This window comes from Falco naumanni, chromosome 1, assembly GCF_017639655.2.
Source record: "Falco naumanni isolate bFalNau1 chromosome 1, bFalNau1.pat, whole genome shotgun sequence".
In the NCBI taxonomy this organism is placed as follows: Eukaryota; Metazoa; Chordata; class Aves; order Falconiformes; family Falconidae; genus Falco; species Falco naumanni.
This window is the reverse complement of record NC_054054.1, coordinates 638,674-655,673: the sequence shown is the minus strand read 5'-3', so window position 1 is coordinate 655,673 and position 17,000 is coordinate 638,674. Positions and strand designations below refer to the sequence as shown.

Below are 17,000 nucleotides of genomic sequence, written 5' to 3'. Positions count from 1 at the left end.
TAAACTCTACTGAAGTGTGTGTGAACACCTCCTTTGTTTTGATCCCCATGTAACTCATACTACTAACTAGAGTGTGATTATAAGGTATGTATATACATAAAATACAAAGGTTGTGTGAATACTTATGAAAAATTTCAGTGCTCATGCTGTTAACGTAAAACAGCACTGTAATTGTCCTTATTACGTTCATAACTCTTTAGCTGGCTAAATGGCCCTTCCACACACTTTCATTTATCCTTCCTTCCAAATCTTAAGATTTTAAGTTTAAAAATGCAAAAACCTAGAACGTTGTGAGTTAGAATCGCAATGTCTGAACTCAGTCAGAAATTTCATATCATGTTAAGGATGAGGTGGTTTTAAAACAATTGGCATTGTAGTGCAACTCTTCCTAGCTAAGACACAGGTAAGTTTGACTGCAGGTCCTGTGGTAATTTTACTTTGATTTTTGCTTTTTCAGATTAACACAAATGTCTTGCTGGTTAATTTAAAGTCTTTCATGTTCCCTCCAAAATGTCTATCTTTATTGGATTCACATTGTAGTTTTATTTAATATGAACCAGATGTTGAAATCAAGGCAATATTTATTAGGATGCTTGCACTGAAGAAGGCTTGCTACAGACAACGTGTTGTGCCAGTTCTCTAGGTACAGTGTCAGGCAGAAATACAGTATTCTGGAGGTTTTTTCTTTTTCTCTAATTAGAAACAAAGCTTTCTAATCAATAACCTTCAAACTTAACACGCCAAGAGGTATGGACAACTGTACGTAAAATTCCACAAGCTGTTGTACTTCAGACACAAAACATTGTGGTGTTACAGCCGCAGTTTTACACCAGTACAAATGAGTATGCATGGCTGAAGAATCTGTGCAATGGGATGATGCTGGGAAGACAACAGGCAGCAGAGAGCAGAATGCACTCTTAGAATTAAAAATCAAAGCGAGTGATGAGAGCAGAAGCTGGGAAATGGAGCTGCTGCCATGGAGTAGCTGGTTGGTGGTGTCCTGTCTCGGTGAGAGGCAGCAGCTCCAGATGTGGGCTGAGTTATAAGTCAGAGGGAGCTCACATCTGCTGCTTCTCTGGAGATGTCAGCATCTTTCCATGCTTTTTGCAATATATTCTTGTTGGACATGCTTTTAAATGCGTCTGGTGTGTTTTAATACTGAATTCGAGACATGGTCACTTTTTTGGTCGCTGTTTGGATATACATCGCTGAGTATCATGCCTGGAAGGTACGAAATGTAGAAGGAACAGAATCTATGACATAGAAGAGATAAAGATTTATTCAGTATATATTTTGCTTAGACTCTATTTTTCTGTGCAAAATCATTATTCACTAAAAGGAGAGGCACAGCCAGTCTTTCACCCTCATGAGCTGGAACATTTTGCTCTTGCAGCATAATCAGATTTTCCAAGCAAAACTCCTGGTTATTTCAGTCACATTTATGCAGCCGTACAAGGCCTTGGCAAAATCCAAGCACTGCAGAGCATGGTAACATTTCAAAGTACAAAATTTAAATCAATAACATATACTTAAATTTTAAAGACCAAATTAAAAAAATGCACTGTGTCTACTAAATATGCGCAGAGGTAACTGATTGCATTTCTCATGTACTGAGTGTACAGTCTACAACGGTGTAGAGAGTTCCTACAACAGTGATATCCAGAATCTCAGTGGATCATATTCAGCATGCTTTCATTTCCTGGCAAGTTTTGGCTTGCGTTTTGCAAGTGCAAAGGTTCAAGCTTAAGATCAAATCTTTATAAAGAATGGGGAATGAGTAAGAAACGTGAAATAAAGGCATTTAGAAAAATCTGTGTAGGAAATCATATTTTCCAACACACATTTCTTTCCACTGTTGGTTGGGACTTGGTGTTAAAATAATTGGATAAATAAAACGGAGTGGCACTGCATGTTTTGTCGGAAGGTGTAACTGTTGGTTCAAAGCAACCAGTAATAAAAGTAAAGGCTTTGGTGGGAGCTCGGCTCAGTTATATGATAAAGGCCTAAATACAAGAGCCAAATTGCTGTCAAATCAATCCCACCTCGGTAGCAGGCACAGAATTTGTCCATGCAGCGTTCCCTTTCATGCCGGTTCTCCTGTCCGTCCATCGCTTGTTTTGCTTAGTACGTACGCCTGTGCTGTGCAGGGTCCAAATGCAAATCTGTAAGCCATAATTCCTGAGGTATAACTATACTTCTGCCACTGCCTTCCTCAGTCATTCATCAGCCCCTCACCTTCCCCACCTGTAAAATGGGGAGAGAGACCCATATGCAGGAAGTTGCACAGTTTTGTCGTAGCGCTAATCACCACAGTGTCTCTATGAATGTTTATAAAGTGCTTTGAAGATGAAAATTGCCAAGAAGTGCTAAGGATGATTATTATAAGTTAATGAATAAATTTCAACATGCATTTGATTGCCAGGTAATTCAGAAGGGAATCACCAACCCTTCCCTCTCTTCGAAGAAGAAAAGTTGACAGTCAGCTAGTTGCTAATTAGCACTCAACTGAAATGCCTCCAAAGCTGAGTGCTCCCAGTTGAGTCCTTTAAAAAGTAAGCTTCCAACTAATTGAAATATGCTGAAAGTTGAGCAGTGGGTGAGGTGTCCAACAGGTAAGTCTGGATGGTGGAGCTGGGTACGTAGAAGGAATATTAAGCTTTTCCAGATAGGGACTAGAACTTTGGGGGGAAACTCTAGCCTACATGAGCATCTCTCTTCCATATTCACACATCGACCCGTCCCCTTTCTGAGGCGCAGTTCGTGGTCTGTCGCGGGCAGGCTGTGCTGCCGTACACCCCTGAGGGCAAGTTAGGGAGGAAGGGCTGCTTAAAGACTGTGTCGAAGTCCGGCGATGCTTCTTTCTAACTATCTTGAGGGGTGGTTACAAGGATTCCTGGTTTGAACTGAGATAGACAAGGAATTTTGAATAACACATTGCGTAACACATTAGAGCTGAGTGACTGTGCCACCTGCATTTCATTCATATTTAGCTTGTTTGTGAGGGAAAACACTGTTTCAGGAAGGGGCTCGGACTCTTCAGGTCCTTCCCTCTCTGATTTTTCACTGGAGGGTCAGTCTCCCAGACCACAGTCTGCTCTTGTAGCCTCCCCCACCACTTTGGATTTATTTTTTTGGCAGTCTGCCAATGCTATAAACCGCAGTACTGTCTTCTGTGCTGCTGAAGGCTGTTTTTTTCTTCAGCTGCTGGGAGATGGCTGCAATAGGCAAATTACAGGAATTTCATCCCTTTCTTTTCCCTGCTCGACTACTCTGGATTCACCATCCTCAGCATCAGCTCTTCAAGCTTTCTTCAGGGAAAACGCACTCAGCTAAACTTGTTGAGTGCTTCGGGTGAAGAATCTCAGTTGCTTCAAATAGCACTTACCAGTATCAGCCTCCAGTGATAATACACCCCAAACTTCAGCAGCATATATAGGGGGTGGAGGGGGGTGGTGGGGGAAGAGAAAAAACACGTAGGATGAGAAACTACCAAGGCAGATATTTAGATATTTAGAAATGATTCATGGAAAAGAAACTCTGTACTCTGAAAGGGGCTACAGGCAGGTACAGATGCTATGAGGAAAATGGGAGAAATGGAGTGAACACAGAAACAAGTGGGGAGATGGAACAAAACGTAACAGAAGGGTTCTTGAAGCTGCTGGATTCTGGAAAGCAGCCTTTGTGGTGTCCTCAGAGATTCAGCAAAACCAAGTTATATAAAATCTCTTTGGTCATTTACTGGTCTGGAAGATGATCTGGTTCTGTTAATGGGCAGTATCCTTCGGTATCCTGAAGCTATTGCAGCCCAGGGAAGCTCCCCTGGCAGTCGAGGGCTGAATATTTCACACTTGGGACCTCATCCTCTCCTCCCAGCACCTCACTGCACTATTGCCCCTGAGAAGAGTCCTCTCTGGCATGGTCACGATGTATGTTAATAGTTACAGTGCCCAGGTGTGATGAAGGATAGATGGAGGCCTCTCAAGTGTAAGTCTCTTGTGAGCTGAAGAGCCAGGCGGCAGCTGAGAGCAGTGTCCTACAGACCAGTGTCCCCTCTGCGTTAGGCGCAAAGGGAGGACACTTAAAACACACTGAACACTGGCTTCCCATAGCTCAATCAGAGAGATAAGTCACTTTGTCTGCTGTATCTTGGTATGTTTAGGGGGCCCATCACTGTAACACCAAGGTATGATTTGCACCACTTTGGGTTTGTCTCATTTTCTTCCCCAGCTCGCTCCGCTGCAGGTGCTGCATGGACTGTGTGGGTATGGCAGACAGGCTGCTTGGTCAGAGGTGGGCAGGATGCTCAAAGACCGCACTCAACTGAGCATTCTTAAAGTTCCAAGCCAAAAATTCATATCCATTTTCATTGTGGGCAAAGATGTTGTGTACGCTGCAGAACTAAAAAATATTTTAAATCCCTTTTGTGTTCTTATCTATTCAAAGGTACTTCTAGCATCATTGGTGAGTGCTGGAGCTGTAACTGATTTACTAGCATTAAGTAGGTGAAGAGAATTCTTAGAATTGTCACACGTATCGAATTATCATTATATGTAATTTATGCAAGGTAGGTTTGAGTTTGCAAAAACCCTGAAGAATTTAAAAGATGTGAACATTTCTTGCTGCACTGTGAACTCTGAAACACAGTAGTTTTGGCGGGCCCACTTACGGATTCCTTAAAAACCTTTCTGATAAAAATGATCATGTTATTTATTAATGACAGAAAAGGACAACTATCATGACAAAAAAAAAAAAAAAAAAAAAAAAGTAGCCTACATAGAAAAAAGCCTGGAGCCATATATTGAGCCCAGCAAATATTTTTAACAATGGATTAAACAGATTTATTTAGTTTCCTGTCCACAAATTTTCTGTGAAAGGACAGCGTTTTCTGGAATATGTTTTTTATTTCAACGTATTAATATTTAATGTTAACAAATTACAGCTTCTCGATTTCTTACAAATTGCAAGCATCTGGTACATTCTATTCTATAGCTGTAGAAATTAATGGCAGTATTCAGTTCTGAAACCCGTCAAAGTCCTGTGTTTGAGCTCAGCAATTGAGTGTATGCTACAGATGATGGGGTGTTGCTGGTGGTTCTTCGTTGTGCATCCTAACTTTGGAAAAGCAAACTTCCTTTCGTCTCTCGTGAGCGTCCACAGAAAAACAGTTTTGTTCTTTTACCTAAGGTTACTCCACCAAAAGTCTTCAGTGCTATCTGGCTTTTGTATAAATAAAGGACAGTTTGGAAAGGTAGTTTTGTTATTTTTTTCAAGAAATTCTTGTTTATTTGAATATTCTCAAGAAATTTCATTTCAAGTACCTCTAGTTGTTAGCTCTTCATTTGCAGTGTATCTTTAACTAAGATCAGCCTCTCCTTTCCTGTCTTTTCAACAGCTACAAACCACCTTAAATGTATTCTTGTAAACCTGATTACTGACAGAGACTGAACAGTCAATGCATACCAAGGATAAATACAGCAATTACACCTATTTACAGCTGTATCTCTTTTCTGCATTATTGTTATTACTAAGTGGTTATTAAAAATAGTGCAGCCTTCAGAGCTGCTTTGATTGTCAGCTTGGCAAGGCGAGGACTGCGCCTTGCTTGCGTGTGGCACCTTTGGCAGCGCTGTCAATGCTGCCCGGTGGTGTGGCTTGGCGTGGTGTGGCAGTGGACAGTGTGGGTGCCCTCACGGTGCTGGCTGCATGGGACCCCCTGTGCCAGGGGCTCCTGTACATAACAAGAAGGCAGCACTGACCGCATGTGACGGCATGAACAGCAGAGACAGCTGAACAAACTGCTCTGGTTCATCCCTTCTCGCTCCTTGCTCGTGTCCTGAAGGAAGTTTCTGCTGTTGTTTTTTGGTTCTTCTATCATAGCGCACCCTGATTATTCACAGGCACCGCAGGTTTCATGCTGGTGGGCGCAGAGGAAGAGGACCTGCAACCTTCTGTTCCACCACATCCACACTTCTCCTTGAAAAGATGGGAAATTGTCCTCCAGAGCTGTCGGAGTGGAGTCCTTGGCTCATGTGGCTCCTTCTGTTTCTGCCCAGGAGAGGGCAATGGGGCACCCAGGCAGCCGCCAGCTGGGTGCACCGTGTCTTGAGGCTCCTTGGGGTGTCGGGGGCCTGTGTGGTTAGTGCCTGGCCAGAGGGACATGGAACGTGGCTCTGTCTCCACTGTGGGGTCTGACAGCATGCTTTTGCCCACGTCCCCCTCCCCAGTTAGGAACTGCAGGCCCGTGCCCCGGTGCCTCTCTGCCCTGGTGTGCTGGCTCTCCGTGTCGAGGTGTGGCGGTATTTGGGTGTGCATACACCCCTACAAACGCTGCACACGCTGTTCTCTCGTCTGTTTGTAGCTGTGCATGCGCAGGCACAGGAATATACTCATTTTCAGATTTGGGAAGACTAATTAGTCTCTTATTCCTGTTTTCCTCCACCTTTATTTTCTTCTGCTCACATTAAACTCGCTTTCCAGATTAAGGAATTTATTGATTGTCCTTAATCTTGGGCCAGATGTTTGTCTTTGACCCCTGAGCCGCTTTGGGTAGCAGCTTGATGCCAGTGGTGGGGGGGTTTGGAGCAGCCCAGGCAGGAGGGGCTGGCTGCACACCCCCTAACCACCACTCCCGCAGAGCACATGAAACTTTAAAGGCAGCAGATCCAAGTGGGAATCGAGATGACACTGTCAGGATCCCTGTAACTTTATTTTCCTTTGATTCTGCCTTCTGTTTTACTGTTCTGTGCATCACACTGGTCTAGATGATAACAGGCAACTGGAAGTGCTGCTGGAGCCTGTAATTAGCAGGTTCCTACCCTGGGACTTGGTTCTTGCCGGTGGGCTGTAGGTATGCGATAATTTGCCAGTTAATCAATGGGAATTATTAAAATATCACTTCATATTTTTGCTCTGCGCTAGACCTGTACACAGAAGCTCTTCTATGGGGTGTGGGGGGAGTGTCTGGGGTTCCCAATCATGAAAGCAAACCCTACTGCTCGTTCACTTTCAGTACTCTGGGTTTGTCTTCTTTTTTTTATTTTAAAGCAACGTCTGCCTTTCCCCTGACGCCAGCCAAAATGAAAAATATTAATATTACTGCCATGTTTAGCTTCTTGAAACAGTGATTTTTAGCCTAGTCAAAAGTCCTTAAAGTAGATATTGTTTTCAAGCTATGTAAAAATTTCACCATTTATGTTACAAAAAGCAGTGCGTCCCTTCTTGGGCAAACATGTTTTACTTTGGAATTGCTTCACAAAGTAAAATCCATGACTTGTTGGGTTGATTGCTTTTTTGACATTTATTTAAGTAGGTGATACTTCAGATATAAGAATTCTGTGTATTAGTGCTGTAACTGTAATTTTTCTGGTCATTTTGGGTTTAGGCTTCACAGTAGCCTTGCTGGGATCTGTTGAAGAGTACAAGGTAGACACAGGGAAGTTTTCTCCTAGGTGTAGCCATATTACAGGCTTCTTGTGTGGCCAGTGAACTCTGGCAGCGCAGTGTCACTGTCATTGCAGCGCTGTCGAGCCAAATGTTGTACGTGCTGTTTATTAAACTCAGCACCTCCAGTGATGGTCCTGGAGTGACAGCATAGCATTGCTACGTAGCTGGGGAGCATTTAAAGAGAGAAATGAAATATCCCAGGTATTATCTGTTGTCTCTGGGTTTAATGACAGAAGCTGTGGGAAGTCTATAAAACAGCTCAGTACGTCACTTCTTTTGGAAACCGTTGTTCATACAGAAACAGTTTTGCTACACAGCGACTGGTATGTCAAAGTTAAATTGAGATCTAGATCGGCGGTCAGTAGAGTGGAATGATGGACCTCTACATTTTATCCCGAAAAGGGAACTCAGATTTTCCAGATTTAGGCAAATGCCAGTGAAAACTGGAGTTTTTCAAATCTGTCTTAAAATATTCCTTCATTCAGTTGGATTTGAATTAATTTTTTGGCTGTGGGTAAAGCCACATCGTGCTCAAATATTTTCTGGGATTATTACATAAATTTAGAAAATGTAATGACGCGTGCCTTGATTTCCCCATCTGTGAAATGGGCGATCCCGCAGCATTCCCGCAAAGCGCCCTGGCCGGGAACCACTGTGACTGCAGCTGATTGTTATTCTCTTAATCATATTAGTTAACTAAATCTGTTTCTAGAGTGGTTCCATTTGCTTGAATGAATTTACATGAGAGATTAATTCAGCGCTGTTTATTGTTGTTTTTGCATTTATTCAGTACTGTAAATAATGCCCTGATACTTTACAGCTGTGTACGAAGACAGAGCCCGTGCTCCAAGGGCTTTTTGCACAGGTAGCTGGCAGGCTCCCCCCTCAGACCTTGCACTTTCCCATGTGGCAGATGAGCCCATTTTGTTTCCTCTGTATTTTGAGGACTTTCTGTTCACGTGGTATCCCCGCTCCCAGCACTTTCCCGCAAGTATGATTCAACAGATAAAGTTCATCCTTCACCTCCAACGGGTGATCACCTCCCCTTCGCCCTCCCCTCCTCCCTCGGACCCCCTCCCCATTTGACCGTGTCAGCTGTCCTTTGCGGCGTGCTCTAACCGCTGCTGGGCTGCCGCACCGCGACCCTCCCGCCGGCAGGGACCAGCCCGCTACCTAGCCGCCGCCACCTTCCAGCCGGGGAGCTGCTTTCAAAGCCAGCCGTTTGTGTATTGCTAACCCGCGCCGGCCGGGGGTCGCCAGCGGCTGCGCGGGGGTCTCGGTCCCCCACCCGGCTCTTTGTGTTTTTACGTTTTTCCGGGAGGTTTCCCTTGCCGCCGTTTGACGGCTCCATTGTGTGGAGCGCGGCGCCCGGAGGTTGCGCCTTTGTGCGGGCTGCCCGGCCCGGCCGCCCCGCCGCTGGCGCAGCTGCCCGGGCGGCCCCGGGCGGCCCCCGCCGGGGGTGGCGAGCGCTGGCGACGCGGCGGTAGCCCGGCACGGCCGCTGGGAGCGGGCAGAGCCGCGCTGAGGGAGCCGCCGGGGAGCGGGCGAACCCCCGGCTGCAAGCGGCGGGGGTTGCCGTGGCCTGTGTTTATGTGTTTTGTAGTAACCGCATCCCTGACATCGCCCGAGCGTGCTCCTCGCGGAGGGTGATTGGCTCAGGCAGCTTTTAAACCACCTATATGCTAAGGAGCCTTGTGCTGCCAGTTCCTGAGGGGTCCTGGCTGGGAGAAATTAAAGCCGAACCTTAGCCCTCTGCCAGGCGGCGCGGAGAATTATATTTTGGAAGTAGTCTGCAGCGCGGACAGGAAATGACCCCTCCAGAAACTGCTGCTTTAAACCCGAGCGGCGGTGCCTGAAGCTATCCAGCCTCCCGCTCCCTCCGTGGAGCCTGTGCGCTCCCGCTCCCGCGGCCGCTCCCCCCCCGCTCCCGCTATAGAGGGCTCCCACAGCAGTTCCCAGCCAGTGCGTGCAGCCTGGATGGGTGTGTGTGTGTGCGCGCCGCTACTTTGTACTGTGAAGAACACACAGCCCATGTGCTCTGTATGGATGTTGATGATACTCTGTGTAGCTTGAATCTCTGCAAGCAGGCAAGATGTCCAGCACACCACATGACCCTTTCTATTCTTCTCCTTTTGGCCCATTTTATAGGAGACACACACCATACATGGTGCAACCAGAGTACCGAATATATGAAATGAACAAGAGGCTGCAGTCGCGGACGGAGGTAAGTCCCCCAGCCTTGTTTTCCTGTGCATGGACCGTGGTAGGTTTCAGCCCGAATTCCAGCTGAAGCGTCCCACTAGACAGTACAGTATATGCAGGCACGAACCCTAATTAATTTAGTAGTTTAATTGGGTAATCCCTCATTATGTTTCCATGCAGAGCAACTCTTTGAGGAGATACCAGCTTAGGCTGAAATCTTGAAATTACAGCACAGCACTTCAGGATTGATTGTAATGTTGGTCTCAGGAAATTTCTTTGCCTTACTGTGTTGTTTGCTCAGGATCTGTCCTACTGGCATTTGCAGCTGCAATATTGCAAGGTATTGCTTGAGCTTTTGCACAAAATTAATTCAGAAATGTTGCAGGTTTAGGGGGAGAGAAGAACCTTTCTCTGGTTTTGTTTTGTAAACTCGTTAAAATAGAAAATGAATGGTAGCAGAAAACAGGAGCAGAGTTCTAAAAACTTATTCCTGGGCTGCACTTAAAGAACACATGTTCAGGACGACCAACAAGAGAAATCCGTGTTTACATTTAGAATGCAGTTGCTTTTAGCGAGAGGGATGATCGGTTCACGACTTTATCATATAGCTGTCAAAAGTACCCAATAATGTAAACTACATTCGCTGTCGGTTATGCTTTGTATAATCTGTTAGTGGTTTATACACCCTGGCTTCTACATCCAGATCAGCCACCACAAAGAGTATGCTGAATGGGAAGGGGACATACTTTTGTCACTTAAAGACAGAAGACAGTGGAGGCTGCATCTGGTTATTTACGTGGTTAAATAACGCACACTTTTTGGTCTGTTGAAGTGAAAAGTGTGTGGAGTGAATCAGGCTACATTTCAGCCCATGTGTCTGTGCCTGTGCAGCACACATTCTTGTGCTGCAATTTTTCATAGTAGTTTACTAGTGGTGCCCTGAAAACACTTTTAGAAAGTATTAATCTTTTATAGTGAATGGCTTTATGTAAAGGCAAAGACCTGCCACATTCGTGCCATGAAGCATTGTCAAGGATCTCAGATGGAGCTGTTTGTTGTATTGTTATTCTTTAAGAGAATGTGAGGTTATCATAAAATAAAAAACACACATGCCTGAATTGTCAGCTAAGCCGTGGAGAATCTGTGACGTTTAATGTATATGATACAGCTAACGAGATGTGACCTGCTTTCTGATTGGGTAACCGCTACGGGGTAACTGCTCTTCTAACACTGTTACCACTGCTAGTCTTAAAACGTTGCTTTGGAGTAATGGGTAAATAGACTTAGTGCTGGCTAAAAACTCCAAGCAGCTCATTACGCTCCCAAAATCATGGCAACTATTTGTCAGTTTTGCCCCAAGTTGTTGGCTGGGGAGGGTCACTGCCGTTCAGATAGAGTGAGTGGGCTTGGGAGGTTTATTTGCTACTGTTTATTTGTCAGTGTCTTGCAACTCCGTTCCTTACATTCCTGTACATATTAATGTAATAATTTCTAGACTGTTTCAAGGGAAAAGAACAAATATGTATCGTTGAGTGATTCCTTCAGGGTTTTATATACAAGCTGTTCTGAAAAGCTGTCAGTGCTAATTTAGCCTTTTTACATATTACTTTAGTGGCACTTTTAGTAACTGACCAGTTTCTGATTGCAGCTCCTTTACAAATGTTACACTAGAAAAGTTTTTGAGGCACTTGTGAAACAACTTCCCAGTCCTGCGTTGCTGAGGTGTGCTGAGTTAGACTTCAGCGTGTTTAATTGCAGTTTTTGCTGTGCATGTTTGCATGGGTTGTTGTGGGCAAAAAGCGATAACCTACTCTTCCTTGCTAGTGCTGCCATGGGTTTCAGCAGCATTTTACTTTGACAGACAGTGCTTAGTTAATGAAGGCCTTCGGCTCCAGCATTTCTTTTATTTGCTCAGAGTAAAAATACTTTTGCCCTTGTGATTGTTCACTGTTTGCATTCTGGTTCCCTGTTCTTTAATTTCTGAGCTCTGTGCTTGTAAGTATTTGTCGTTGATATGTGTTTTCTAGGTAGCTTCAGCCCATCTCATTCAGTCCTCCAATTAAAACACCTTCCTTAATAAAAAAAAAAAAAAAAATACTTTCCTGGGACACTTACAAGTGGCTAGGTGTGGACAGCCTGTAAAGGATCATGCTGGCTTCTGGGGCAGGCTGGGAGTGGAAGTTTCACATTAATTTTATGCACTTCCAAGCATGTTTTTGGTTGGTAGTTGAAGGCTTTTGGAGTATGTATAACTAGCTCTGAATTTTTTGAGTCCAGATCGATGGAGCCCTGTATGTCATGGAAGGAATGTGCTTGTGATGTGGGTGATACAAGCTTACTGCATGAACGTTTCTCTTTAGGCAGTCTTTGGAATAATGTAGGCACTGGTCTCTGAAGGGGGCTGCTTTTGCTCTGTGAGCCCCAGGGGGTAGGTGAGCACAAGCAAAGCAGCTTAAGGGAAAAGGAATTACAAAGAGACTCTCCAAAAGACTGGGGGTAGCAAGCTGGCAGATTCCACTTGGACCCAACTTCTGGAGAGAGCCAGTGGCAAGTGAGGATGTGTTAAAAAATGGAAAACTAAATCTCTTATCCCAAATATATCCTTGGAAAGCCTATGGTGTTTTCCTGTTTTCCTACAAAATATAAATGTTCTTAACAATCCTTTAGACTCAGATTCTCTGCTGTCCCTTGCAGTGGTGGAAGTTTCAAGGCAGAGCAAAATGTATGTAATTTAATCAAGTCATACAGGGGTTGGATGGAGAGCCTATGACAGGAGTATCTGTATGTCATGTCAATCTGTTTTCTCCCCTCCATCTGTAGAGCCCGCCTTTGTAGTGAATCCCTGTAGCTGCTCCCCAGAGCTTGCAGGTGGGTGAGAAATGATTCAAAAAAAGCAATGGGTTGGTAGAGACACCGTTAGGGAATCCACCGGTAAATGACATTTCTCCTCCAGCTCTCCCAGCAGGAGGGTCTACGGTTTGTTGAGGGAGGTAGAAGCATCCTCAACGTGGCTCTGCGCTTGGGCACCTTCCCTGAGAAATCCACTGCTTCCACTCTGGTTTCTGTCAGCACTGGGTGTAAGGGAATAATAGTCGGTGTGAGGGATGTGCTCAGTGTATTAAGCAGACAAAGTACAGAGTGATAAAGAAAGGTCATTTAGATGCAGCATGGCTATCTTTGTTGTTGTCATTTTCTTTAGGAAGAAATGGTAGTCATGAATGTAAAGAATTAGCAACTCTAGCCTGTACTAGATGTGCAAACCTTTGCTCTTCCAACTTCTTACAACTTTACAGGCTCCTTAGGCAGAACCTACAACTGCCTTTTTAAATTCAAGGTCAGTCTTAGGCGAAGAATTCCAATCACACCCAGGCGGGGGGTGGTTTTATGATGTAAGTACTGGCAAAAGTCCACCACCTAGCCAATTCTTATGTGATCTACAGTAAATCAGGGGGTCTGAGAAACTAACTAGTGTACAGGAACACCTTACCTTCCTTAAAAGTTGTTCAAAGAGGTCTAATCTGGTAATGCATTTTTCTAAATGGAAATTAATACGCACTTTCTTAATAATACTTTGGGAGCATCTCGTGCCATTTTGCGATGCATCAACAATCCTGATTTAAAGAAGTAAAATGAATATTTAAATGTTTAATAATCTCTGGCAGATAGTAAGATAAATCTTATTTACTTCTATCATAGTTGATTAACTTTCTGGTTAACCAAAATGCAGCTGTTTCCTTGCTCTGTGTGTGGTTTTAAGGATTTCATTACCATCCACTCCAACACAGTTTATCTTAACATTTTTATATCTGTGTTAGTTTAACATTTCAAGAGAGCAATCCTGTTGTGGCATAATCAGCAGTTTCTAAAGTTCTAGGTAGCAATATACAATGTAGATAAATTAGCTTAAATATTTTCACTGTTTTTCATAAAGCTCAATGTTTTTTAAAAAAGCGCCTATTTTCCTCTTTGATGTTGTAAATTCTTTCCTGTTCTAATTTTTAATAATTCGAAATTGTCCACACTTAAAAGAAAACAAAAGGTGATTATCTTGTATATAATTGGGTTTTGGTAACATTACAGTGTGCTGTGGATAGATCACTTAATGTTGCTGACAGTTTAAAGTTTGAGACATTGTTTTAGTGTCAATAATCAAAGAAATGTATCAAGCCGTTCAGTTGTTTGTTTAGTCCCCTATATTGTTAGAACTTTTCTGTATCGCTATATAATAATAAATTCACCTGTATCTCTGTTTGTCACTCCTAGAGATTATGCTTTACATCACCATTATACGCAAAACACAGCTTTTCTTTTGCCTAAGACAGCAGAGTTTTAAGGGTGATCAGAGAACATGATTAGTAGCATGTTTGTTTTAAAGACAATCAGCTTAATCAAATCATGTTAAACTCCTATTAAACTGGTGAATTTAACAAAGTAGAGATTTCATCATGGAAGAAAATATAAAGAAAATTAAAAGGAAAATAAAGGAGGATGTTACGATTATTTTAAAGCTACTAAATGAACCGGAAGCTTACACAGACATCCAGATTCAACTAAATATTTAAAGCAAATCAAAGCAACCCAAAATTTCTGCAGTTTAATGGAAGTCTTTTATTTTACTTCCTCACATTTCTATCTGATGAAATAATCTTTTCTTCTTCCTGATGCATTTTTAATATATTAGTCATAAAAATCTATGTTGTGACATCACATTTGTTCACATAGCAACTTAGTATTGCAAACAGATCTCTCATATTGTATACATAAGGCTGAGTTTGTCCAATGAGTTTGTTTTGTTGAAGGGAAAACACATAAACTTCTGTCTCAAAGTATTTGTGTGGAAATATTCTTTCACCCACAAATATACTAATACTTCGCAACTGTAGGAACATAAGTAAAGTATGTTAACAGAGTACTTATAAACTATGCTTTGCTGAAACTAAAGGTCAATTTTAAAAGAAAACCCTTGCACTCCTTTAGGCAGACACTGACTTCAGAATGGATTCGAGGCTCTTTTTACTGATTGTCTTTTATTTCATATAGTTTTTTCATCCCTTTTAAATATTTCAGTTGCAGCTGTTTTCAATTAAAATTGCTACAAACTAACAATTCTTATGAGGCTGGGGGAGGAAAAATAGGCTGCTTCCTTTCCTTAGCTTACAAATCAGGGATGTCTTGCTGTTCCGCTCCACCCCCCCCCCACCCCCACCCCCACCCCCCCAAGTTATAATTTAGAATGTAAACTGCATGTGTAAGGAACAGGGAGCTTTTGGGGGCAGGGGCTGGTGAGGGGGGAGAGAGAGTTGGTGTGAAAGTGTAAAAATGGATCTTATCTGAAAATCACTCTGATGCTTACTTACTAGATCATTTTCCATAAAGGAACCTTTTCAACCCTTCCTTTTCTCTTTTTCATTCTTTACTCTTTAAACCACAAATCCACTTAAACTTTAAACTCAGTCTTTCCCTGATGTAAACAAGATTAACTATGCAGATCCAGTCTCAGAAATAGAAGCCTCTGGATGGTGAGAAGGAACAAAATAGAGATCATAACAAGGGCCCAGTCCTGTGCTCTTATTTAAGCTGGAGTTTTGCCTGCAGTAGGATCGCAAGATCAGATTAAAAAAAAATAAATAATAATTTGGGTTTGGTATACACACTTTCTTTGTTTAAAGAAAAAGGGTATGGGTAGATTGCTAAACTCGTTGCAGTATTTTTAGCTGGACTCCTCACTTCAAATGGTATTTCTTTTGTATCTTTTTGCCAGAAGTTGCATATCTGCTGTAAACAGGCATTCCAACTGTGCCGATACTTTGTTCAGTTGCTTCCTTCCCAAGAAGAGCTTTCTTTCCTGTGCTGTACTGTGTAAACAGGCCAGCATATACCCTCACTTTTGGTGGGTGCTCTTTTTCAAAAGTTGTTTCTGGGCTACTTGAAGCCTCAGAGGAGTGATACTGGCAGGGATGAGGCTGCCCCAAAGTGGCTGATGATTTGTCTCCAAAAAAAGTGTGGTAGGGCAGGGCCTTTTGGCCAGGTCTCAGTGGTCTTATTTATTAGGCAAAAATAGTAGTGAAAGAAACCTCCCTGAACCTCTCGCTGAAATTGCCTCCCTAGGCTTGTGTCTTTCTTCTCCTCAGTACATTCTTCCTGTGTTTGGTTGCTGTTAGAATTTCAGAGAGAAAGCAATTTATGTCACAATACTGGTTCCATTTCTATTACATTGTGGTGGACAGCCATGCCCTTCCAAACTAAAGCCTGTAAGTTACTGACTGAAGTCGAATAGTACACTTGGTACTCCCGAGATAACTAGGGATCAACTAGAGCCATCTGCAGACCTAAACCCCTGTATGGGATCGGCTGATGCTTCTGGAGACAACTCTGGTGCTTTCGTGCCTTATGGGACTAGTGAAAAATCACCGACCTGGAAAAATGAGACCTTTGCAGAGCTGAACGTGAACTAGGACGTGGTAGCTCTCCAAGCCTATCTCTTCAGGACTCAAGAGTGTTTGTAGTGAAGAGTCTTTGCAAAGGCCATAAATTTTACAGGAGGATGCTGTCCTCTCCATGAGGCTTAAGTTGTCTTGGCACTGCCTGGCTGTTTATACACTGTTGTGAAGAAGACATACTCATGATGAAGCTCCTGGCCAGGGTGGTGCTCCTGCCTGCATTATGCAGACTTGAAGCATGAGACTTGAACGTTGCAGACTTCTTCTGTATGAACAACTCTGAGAACTACAGCCAAAATGTAAGTATCAAACCAGAACTTCTCCCTAAGGTCTTTCTGTTGTCAATATTCACATCCGGGTACTGGGCCAAGGCAGAGTCACAAACTCACAACTGACACAGCAAAGCCATAGCTTTAGGGAGGTGTCTAAATGTACTTAAAATCTCCTGCCAGGTTACCTGAAAATGAATTAGTTCGGTCTTTGCATCCTTTCAAGCAAGTAACAAATTAGAACATTGGTGTAATATCTATGCGTATTGTGATATGTGATCTGCAGTACGTGATCCGATTTTTCTGATATCCATTTTTCCTGATTCGAAGCCACAGAGTCACCTTGCCAAGCCTAGTTAGCTGAGTAGAAACATTCAAATCTGCATGTAACATGTGTGTGCGTGTTTAAAAATGGAAGGGGAAAATCTAATCTCTGGTATAGTTTTGCCACCGGATTACTCACGTATGGCAGATTCAGATCCTATCCGTTTTACACAACTGGTAGCTGCAGTCTGGAACATCCCTCATGATCCAGAAGAATTGCATGGGCTAGTTGGATGACCTTTTCTGTGGCATTTGGAGGGCAAATGAAACATTATGTATGCATAAAAGTGATCATATTTGGAAACCCCTGATTAAGCCAGAC

At 43.2% G+C, this 17,000-nt stretch overlaps 1 protein-coding gene across 16 annotated transcripts in view; it reads left to right on the top strand.

The window, feature by feature from the left end:
- The first annotated feature begins 9,144 nt into the window (after positions 1-9,144).
- LDB2 (LIM domain binding 2) overlaps positions 9,145-17,000 on the top strand; it is a 220,578-nt gene continuing 212,722 nt past the window's right edge. For 4 of the 16 annotated variants that reach the window (XM_040596216.1, XM_040596043.1, XM_040597090.1 and 1 more), the window contains exon 1: positions 9,150-9,667. In XM_040596216.1, coding sequence (XP_040452150.1) covers positions 9,536-9,667 — 132 coding nt within the window. In that variant the 5' untranslated portion in view covers positions 9,150-9,535. Of the gene's footprint in view, positions 9,668-17,000 lie in introns of all 16 variants that reach the window. The other 12 variants (XM_040596303.1, XM_040597159.1, XM_040597250.1 and 9 more) reach the window with 6 other exon arrangements.